Raw genomic sequence first — 9760 nt, 5'->3', positions numbered from 1 at the left:
AGATCCATTATCCTCAAAGATTTATCTGCGACGTGTTGCACAAATCCTCCAAGATACAACGAGAACGTTTTGAAAATTTCAAGGATCACAAAACTAGCAAGAAGTCTCTTTTGGAGAAAAGTGAAGCCCACAATACAAATAGGATAAGGGAATAAAGAAGAAACAAGAGGAGAAACTCGTGAAAAGCTTTTTGTGCATAGGAGATTCAATTTGCGTTACTGTGTTAGAGAAAGAAAGCTCATCTAGTGTTTAATGTGTTTGGAATGAACATAACAACTCTATTTATAGAGTGGAAAAGCAAAGGGAAGCGAGTCCAAGAACCATGACTCACGAGAAGAATCTCAAGACTTGCAGGTTAGTGAGATCGTTTGTGCAGCGCAAATGATATCAAGACTTGCAGGTTAGTGAGATCGTTTGTGCAGCGCAAATGATATCAAGACTTACCGATGAGGGATTTGACCAAGGGAGATGCAACGTTCCAACGTGTACATAAACCGTGTAATAAAACAAAGCTTGCCTAGATATAAATGCACGACTTTTATAAGGTTACTCCACCTATCATATGGTAAACTTAAGATAAATTAAAAAAAAATTATAAATTATAGTATTTGTTCCTACTACATCTAATAATCTCACATTTTATTAAGAATAAAAACCTAAGACAATTTAAATATTTGTCTTTTTTTTTCATGTGTCTTTTAAGAATAAAACTCCTATCTTCAAAATAACCATATGATATGTTGTTATTTATCAAATAGGAATTGAATAAATTTTAAATTAAATAAACGTTATAAAACATTGATAAATAAAATATTCGTGACATAAAATATTACAAGATACTAATATTATGTGACTCTTTTTTTTTTGCCTTTGTCTTCACATTTATGTGAAAAGGCACAACTCATGGTTCTTCACATATTTTTTGCCTTTGTCCTTTCATCTTCATATATTATTTACCTTCTTAAAAAGAATTATAAGAAAGCACTGCTCGGGAAAATACGAAGATTTAGAATTATTGTATATTATTCAAAATATTTTTCTTTTTTAGAACAAAAAATTATAAAATGATTTTGCTTGCCGGCATCTGGAAAGAAAATTCAGAATCCCGCGCAAGACTAACATAACATAACAGCCATCCATCATAGCACCGGCACCGTCACCGCACTCTTATTCCGATTTCATTTTGCCCGCATTTTCCGTCCACCCGCAATGGACGAACCGGAGGCAGTAACCGCAGAGAGAGTGCCCCATCCTCCCTCTCCGAAGTTAGGGTTTCCTCTCACCGACGCCGGCGCCGCAAACCGTGTCGGCGGTCTCAGCACCATCCTCGTTGCTTCAATTCAAGACGCCAAGGACCGCATCGCGCAGATCGAGTACGTCTTCTGCTCCCAGCTTTATCCTCAATTTAAATCCGACGCGGCATCGAAACGGCGTCGCATCGACCAGCTCCAGCGCGAGGTCGACGAGAACATGGCGCTGCACAAGAACCTCGTGGACTTGGTGCAGTCCAAGGTTTCCGCTCTGAAAGACGCCGAAGAGAAGCGAAACGCTGCGTTTTCGAAATTGGAGGACTGCGAGAGCGAGAAGGTGAAGTTGCTCGCAAGAATCGAGGAGTTGGACGAGAAACTGAGGAGGAAGACGCGAGAAGTTGAAGAGGAAAGGGCGCTGCTAGAGCGCGTGGAGGCGCTGACGCGTGAGTTGCAGGATGAGAAGGCGAAGAAGAATCGCGTGACTGAGGCGTATAAGAGGCTTAAGTCTCAGCACGTTTACCTCCGACGGAAGGTTGGTCTCTGTGAGGAGAATGTGGTTGAGCAGAACAAATTTGAGAGTGGGAGTGAATTTGGCACACGTCAGAGTCCGGTCGCTGAACTTGGTATTGTGCTAGTTTCTCTTGTAACCGTGTGGTAGAAAACTAGAAAGAGTTTGTCGCTTTTTTTTTTTATTGTTATTTGTGAGTCCGTGAATCCTTCAACTGAAAAGTGTCATTCAACACTCCTTACTCACCAATTGTCTTTTGCATGCTGTTGCAGTTCTTGCATCTGAGAATCCAAATATCACTATGGGTGCTTGTGAAGCTGCTGAAGTGAGAAACGAAATCCCATTGGAAGACTTTGGAGGTAATTGAATTTTCTCTTAATATTTACTCAACTGTCCTTGTATGAAATGGCCTTCACTTCGATCAGCCTGCATCAAGTTAAACATACATACACAGAGTTTGTTGTCTAAAAGCTATGTTGAGTTAGTGAAGTGTACAATTTAGGTTATTTGATTACACATCATCTACTTCCCATTGTTCTAGGCCTTGAAAGCAAAACTCCAGATGTGTTTGTTACTGGGTGTGAGATAAACGAAGTGAAGTTGAAGCCGTCTGAGGAGGATAGAGGAGCCAATTTGAGTTCTCCATCCTCTGGTTTTCGTGATGTCCCTAAATTTCCACCCACTACAAAATTAGTCTCTGTATCCAGTACAAAGCGGCCAGCATCTTCCTGGAGGCAAACCCGGACCCATCAAAGTCGAACAGGTCCTGACCCTCATGACGATTTTCTTGACACTCCTTTGGAGAATATCAGAGGAAATTTAAATAAGGATTTCAATAAGGAGGACCTCCCAAACCCGATTCAGGAAGACATTAACAATGACAGCTCAGATGATGAAACACAGGATATGGCTGCCAAAAGCAGTCCTCAGAAGAAGCTAAAGCAATATTCTATTAATGTAGTTGACCAAAGAAGTTACAAGTATGTTGAGCCAGTGAGAAAAAAAGCCGAGCGTGAAAATTTAAAAGGAGTTGAGTGCAAACAATGCAGAAAGTTTTATGATGCTGTTCTTCCTAATGCTGATGGCAAGGATGCTGACAGTAAGCAGAACTTCCGCTGTGAACACCTAGATGGTGTTTCTAGGCACCGATATAGGTATGTTCCGCCCATGACTCCTGAGGGATTTTGGAATATTGGATTTGAATCTGAAATGTAAGAGTATATCTTAGACCGATTACTATTTGATTTATAAATGAATTCTGTATCCAATTGAAATTTGTCCCAACTTTAGTTTCTTGGTAAATCTAGAAAAATAACTCTTAGGAACCTTGAACATTAGGTACATTATTAACTGGTACATTGGTAATCTCAATGCCAAGAGGCAAAATTTACCTTTGTACTTCATACTAAGCCCGATTGAAGCCCGATTGGACTAATGCATGTACTACTAGTTGTAGATACCTTATGTTGTTGACAGCAAATAAACTTTTTGTTCTCATTTATTATAGAAATAGTCGTTGTACTGTACTCTTCTAGTCAGTACCTTGTGCTTGAAATTTATTTTGTATTTATTTAGTTTCTTGTGTGTAACTGTTTATATGTATTATTACTGAAATAAACTGTTCAGGGTCAGTGTCCTAGTAAACTTTTGTTTAGGTTGGGAATTTAGGGGATGGGATGGGGAGCTTAATTCTGGATATTATGCCTTATTTTCACGGCTCTATGTAGCACGAACTACTTGCAAGGGACATTTTGTTATAATGAGATGCGATTATTCATTTTGATGAGTGAATTTGTATTGGTCAATGAACATACGGCCGTTAAAGCTGGCCAAAATTTATGTGGGTTGAACCTGAAAATTTACCCTTTAAAGGTTTATAGTTTTAACCGTTTGGCCTATTTTTAGGTGTTTTTGGAAAATAATCCTTGCAGTAGTTGGTAACGATAATTTTTAAGTCTTCAAAAACAGTTTGACCGAGAAAATACTTAAAACACATGTAGACTAAGAAAGACTTTAAAAAACTATTGAAACTCTAAAATTAAAATAATACCGGTACTAAAATACTATCTTTTTTTCTGAAGATTGTATTTTTACGAATTTGCTTTGCTGTTTAGAAGCTTTGGATGTGATGACCTTTGGGATTAGGAACAAGTTGGATGTCTTTAATTTTGTTGAGCCTAATTTTTATTTGGAGTGATAGCGGGTTGTGGTTCCACTATTCAGACTCATAATTGGTTTTGGTTTTGAATGACGCACTTAAATGGACTTTGTTGGGGCCTGTCATTCTGGTAAACCTATTAAAAGGATTTATTAGTGGAGAGTAACTGAAAATTAACTGCAAGTAGAGAATATGTTCATCAAAAGTGGGAGAATGTCATAAAAATGAAATTAGAACAGACTGGAAGAAATAGGGCTAGAGGAGGGTGTTGATGGTTGAATCAAAAACTGAAGAGAGCATTAGTTAAGCTAGATGACATAACTACAAACTCATGGTGGCAACACAAATGCGAAGTGTTTTATGTCTGTCTGTATGGATAACTTGAAATTGATGATAGCCCAAAGGCAAATCCACTTTAGTAAACATCGTAGCATCACCTAATTCTCCAGTAACTTGGGAACAATTTTTTATTATTACTGCATTTAGAGCATAATACACAAACAATGAAGAGCCCTCTTTTTGTTAACTAATTAGATAAGGGATGAAAAGGATTTAATGCTATGTTAAATCATACCCACTTGAAGCATTTCCCCAAATGAAATAGGTAATGGTGGTCTTTTTGTGAGTGTGTAGCCATATGGTGTGACGTTCATAGGTGGTGCACTAGGAAGTAGGGAACGTGGTGATCATGGGCACTAAAGGGTGGAATGCCCTGAGGTATTTTAAAAATAGAATGGGTATGTAAGCTGGTTTGAATTTGCGGGGATAAGGTAGGTGTGGAATATGAAATTATATTTTTTATTTCAAATTATGTAATTCAAAATATTTTTAAATTATACGATTTGAAATATATTCTAATTTACGTAATCTAAAATATAGTTTTAAATTGATTAAAAGGTGATGTTGATTATTTTTCATGTTATAGGATTGAAAGAAGAAAAACTGGGTGCAGGTAGCAAATTCCTCCACACTTGTGTTTGGGTCTTTAGCTTCGGCCTTATTGTTGTATAACGGGTCTATGGCGTTTACTTCCCGCCTTCCTGCACCTCCACAATTTTTCGTCCACCCACTCATATTTTCGAATTCACCATTTTATCATTTGGAAAAGTATTTTTGGATTATATATTCCGAAAGCTTTTCAAAATTTTCAGAACAATGTTTTTGGAACAAAATTTTTGAAGGAAATTTCTAAGGGAATTTTGAAAATTTTTACCAGAACTCAAAATATTTATCGAAATGATTTATTCAGATTTGTATATTAAATGTTTTGGAAAAAAAATTAGAGAGTGAGTTTTCTTCTGTATTTTTTTCTCTTCTTTCTCTGCAGATGGTGATGAAAGTAGTGATAGTGGTGGTGTGGTATGGTGCGGTTAGTAATCATGGAGGTGCAGGATATAATAGCCTGGGTCTATACTAAGAAACTAAACAAAAAGAAATGTTAAAAATATAGCCTAATGTAAAAACGTGTTGAAGTTGCAATTGATAAATCAATTACAATGATCATAAATAAATTCATTATATTCACTGAAGTTGGCTTTTTGATTTTCAAATATAGCCATATCAATGAAAATCATAACTTCACAGATTGGTTTCTTTAGTTCGGAACCAGTTTTAACTTTTTCCGTTTGGCTCTTTCACGGGGTAATTTTGTGGCTGTTCTGGACTGGAACTCAACCTGGTTTTCAGTCCTATATGGATGAACCGGCATGTAGAACCCAGTTTCGATAGCCATGTTAAAGGCACTAACCTGTCTTTGCCATCAACTGTGTATATCATTTGCATTATTTTCTATCATTGATTTATTTTTTGGAGGGGTGGAAAAACTTGTTTGATAAGCCAAAAAGGGTATCACTAAAAGATTCCATGTCACATTGCCCGAGAAGGGATAAAGCTAATGAATGGAACAAATTGCGGTGGCTTTTTCTTCGTTGGAGTTTGTAGTGTTATACTACAGTAACTTTTCTCCTGACTACTTCACATGATAAATCAGGATAAAGGTACGCCTTTATTTCTTCCCCCATGTTAAATTTGTATGTTGAGAAAACATTGTTATGGCCTTCCTCCTTTTGCACGATATCATGACACTTTAAATATTCCCAAATCATTCACCAACCTTAACTTGAGAAAGAAATGTGCTGATGATTACACATAGTTCTAGGATGTTAGTGGATAAATTTCTCTAAAACAGTTCTAGGGGAAAATAAAGAAGTTTTTCTACAGTTTGCTTGTGCATAGGTGAACATGGTTTTTACAGACAGTTCTCCAAAAATATTAACTTGTCTAAGTTATGCTTAAATTAATTTTAGGTTAATGAGATTTTTCCTCTCTCGTATAAACTGTTAATAGAAATGTTTATCCTATTATATTTATAATGGATACACAGTGTTGGACAATGCAAGTTGCAATGGAAAAGTGAAAACAAAAAGTGTTGGTTAGTCAGGAAATATAAAAAGTGGAAGTGATTAATAAGCTGGGATTAGGGAGTGAAAACCACAGAATCATCCACTTCCCGGAGAGGGCCACCTAAAATGTAGCCATTAGTGAGGTGGTGGGACGAACTCATGTTTTGCAAGAAAGCAAATGTGGGCCAATCTTACTTTGTGGTTGGTGGATTTTAGTAAACAATGGTGCAAACCATTTTTGTTTTCTTGAGCTATTCATTTCTCCATCTTACTTTTACTTTTACTCTTAAGCGTACTTGGATGGAATACCCTTTTGCACAAAGTTAATGGATGTGGGAATGGATGAAGAACACCGTCACGTGCCCCCAAAGTGCTAGTGGTGGCTCGATTATTCTATTCAGAAATATTTACTGAGAATCTAATTTTCAATCTAAATTTTATACTGAATCAATATTAAAAAATTAAATATCATACAAAAATAAAAATGTATAAATTTATCATCTTACGATTTTGAATTGAAAATAATATTAATAAATATCTTATGTGAATTAGACTTAAATTTAATTAGTGTTATGTCTTTCTGTAAATTTCTCTCTAAATACTCACCAACATTTTCAGTTCTTAAAAATAAATCTAGTCCAACTTAGTTTTTACGAAATCAATCAATCACAATCTAATTACGAAATTAGAGATTGTTTTTTTTTTTTGTAACTTTTATGTTTTTTCCCTTTACTTTCTGTACTATAGGATACCTAATCCTCCAACTGTCGACCAATAACCCGACGACAATTAAACCACTGCAGGACATTCTCATGCCCGTAATGACATTCGACCACTTAGTGTGGTCGACCACTAGATAACCGACTATAATAACATACGACCATGTGGCGTTGTCGACCAGTTGAGGCTCGACAACCGACATGAAACATGTGTGCGACACGTCGTCCACTCAGGTCGACACGAATGATGATCGACATACAATATGCGACATCGTGATCTAGTGGTTACAGATAAGCAGTTACACAGCGCCGTGAATCACGACCATATATCACGGAAGTAATTGACTCGGTGTCAGCACACGATATGACGGTTACAACTTCTAAACAGTCATCTTCACTAACCGACCGGATTTTCAGGTAAACGGTTTATTATGTTAATTTAAATATACAAAGCACACCAGGAAAAAGGTACGTTTTTCCCCTAAGAGAAAATTAAGAAAGATTCAGTTGCTCTAACAACACCCTTATTGACTTGAGCGTCGGAGTGCCTTTACAGGTACCCAGCCCACCGTGCTCAGAGACTTGGAGAAGAGAGAAAGACAACATAGTGAAAGCAGCACAGAGAAGGAAAAGAGTAAGGTTGTTAGGTTCGTATCTTGGTCTCCACATCCCTACCGAAACACTTTCAAAAGCTCAATCACGTGAAATCCTAACAACCAAAAGTCTTATAGCATGGTAAAGAGGAGAAAATCAATATTCAAATCCTAATTTGATAAGTGTATAAATCTTATAAAAATAATATCAATAACAAAAAACGATATATATATTAAGTACCCTTCCTTCACATTTGCTGAAATGCATTATCTAGTGTTTCTTAAACTTTAAAAACTACGAAGTGTTATTTTTCTGAAAGACCTTTGAAGGTGCACAGAGTATAAATTTTAAAAATCTTCACAATAAATGGAAACTATATCGAATAAGTTGTGAAATTAGGATAGGAATTTAATTGAATCTCCAATGAACTGAAGAAATTTCGTAACATACTAGAAATATTAATTAAAGTTATCTTAATACAAGAAATATTAATTAAAGTTATCTTAATGAAAAGAGAAATGGAATCTCTGAAACCCACATGTAATACAAGAATTTTCAGACCTCTCTTTGACCTATGCTCACTTGCATGCACATGCAACCAGGAGCACTCTCATAATAACTTTTGTCCATTGCAACACTTCCCCTAATTATATATTACATCACAAAAACTATCACATTAGATAAATTCAAATCACACTTTGCCTCCTTCACTATAACCAAATCATATATTAATATTCACCAACGGCCCAACACTCATTCGGGTCGGCTCCACCATCAACAAGTCTTCAACGGGTTTCCACACAAACAATCGTTGTTGCTGAACGACGCCGCATCAATATGATCAAAGGGAGACCCGATTGGGATGGTTCCACACAGGTGGTTGTTGCTCAAATCCAAATGCCCCATAAACTTAGATGCGGATAACGAACCGGGTATCCGACCCGAGAAGTTGTTGAAAGACAAGTCAAGGACCATAAAATAAGAATCCGCCACGAAAACATCGGGTATGATACCCGAAAACCCGTTTCGGCTAAGGTTCAATATACCCATACCCGTATTGCTCAACAAAGTGGGAGGCACCGGACCCGTCATAGAGTTACCATCCAATTTCAAAGTAGAGAGAACCTTCATTTTTCCCAACTTAACCGGAATAAAACCGGTTAACCGGTTCAACGATACATCCAAATCCGCAAGCCGGTTCATTTTGGATACCGATTTAGGTACTGACCCGGTTAATTGGTTCCCGCTCAGCAATGCCCGACTCAGCATGCGGAGTTTTCCAAAGTCATAGGGTATCTCGCCGGAGAGATGGTTATTGCTAAGGTCCAGATGCATGAGTCTGGCGAGGTTCACAATCGACGTTGGAATCTCGCCCGATATCTCATTGTCTGCAAGACTCAACACACTCAGGCTCCAGATATTTCCTATGTCCGTTGGAATCTGGCCGGTGAGACGGTTTCCGGCGAGGTCCAGAAGTCGAAGGGAGGATAGTGATGTGACACAGGCAGGGATATCGCCGGAGATCGCCTTCCAGTCGGCAACAACGAGCGAAGTGAGGTTGCTCAATGTGCAAATTTCCGGCGATATTTTTCCGGTCATGTAGCCGGAGCGGCCGAGTTTCTGGAACATTGGGTCCTGGGACTCGCCTCGGAGGTTGACGTCGGTGACGTGGCCTGTGGTGGGGTCGCAGGCGATGCCGTACCAGGTCCCGCAGCAGTCAGTGCCGTTCCATGTGTTGAAGATGCCCAAGTAGGGTTCGGTTAGGGCAGCTTTGAAGGCCAAGAGCGCTGCCCGTTCTGACGGCGGGCAGGGAGTGACGGCGGTCATAACGGCGAGGAGAAGTAACGTGAGGAAGAAGAAGGAGAAGGTGAAAGAAGCCATGTGTTTTGTGTTGCGTGGAATGCAATGCTATAGATTTGCATGGTATCGGGTTTTATTTATACGATACGTGTTTAACAATGCATCATCACATTGATTAACAATAATATTTTTTTATTTGTTATGATAATACTCATTATATAGTTTGTCAGTGGCTTGCACATGCCACACATGCACATGTTGGGGTTAATAAATTCAACACCTTCGATAATAATGATACTAATAATAATAATAATAATAATCAACTCTTT

The 9760-nt window shown here is 37.9% G+C and overlaps 2 protein-coding genes across 4 annotated transcripts; one reads left to right on the top strand and one right to left on the bottom strand.

The window, feature by feature from the left end:
• Nucleotides 1–985: 985 nt before the first annotated feature.
• On the top strand, nucleotides 986–5265 carry LOC108322767 (protein gamma response 1). Of its 3 annotated transcripts, none has more exons than XM_017555001.2 (4): nucleotides 986–1873; nucleotides 2031–2117; nucleotides 2300–2912; nucleotides 4842–5060. In XM_017555001.2, the coding sequence occupies exons 1-4, from the start codon at nucleotides 1210–1212 to the stop codon at nucleotides 4870–4872; spliced, it is 1395 nt and encodes a 464-aa protein (XP_017410490.1). In that variant the 5' UTR covers nucleotides 986–1209; the 3' UTR covers nucleotides 4873–5060. The 3 variants fall into 3 exon arrangements, with proteins under 3 accessions (XP_017410490.1, XP_052734246.1, XP_017410489.1); XM_052878286.1 differs by lacking the exon at nucleotides 4842–5060 and adding an exon at nucleotides 5244–5265 and having other exon boundaries at nucleotides 987–1873; XM_017555000.2 differs by lacking the exon at nucleotides 4842–5060 and having other exon boundaries at nucleotides 988–1873; nucleotides 2300–3259.
• A 2852-nt stretch (nucleotides 5266–8117) lies between these two features.
• Nucleotides 8118–9559, bottom strand: LOC108322771 (DNA damage-repair/toleration protein DRT100). The gene has a single exon (XM_017555007.2). It carries the CDS (start codon nucleotides 9510–9512, stop codon nucleotides 8406–8408), a length of 1107 nt encoding a protein of 368 aa, XP_017410496.1. The 5' UTR covers nucleotides 9513–9559; the 3' UTR covers nucleotides 8118–8405.
• Nucleotides 9560–9760: the final 201 nt, after the last annotated feature.

Source organism: Vigna angularis, chromosome 5, assembly GCF_016808095.1.
Source record: "Vigna angularis cultivar LongXiaoDou No.4 chromosome 5, ASM1680809v1, whole genome shotgun sequence".
Taxonomy (NCBI): Eukaryota; Viridiplantae; Streptophyta; class Magnoliopsida; order Fabales; family Fabaceae; genus Vigna; species Vigna angularis.
Note: the sequence above shows the minus strand (reverse complement) of the source record. Positions and strands in the feature narration are given on the sequence as shown.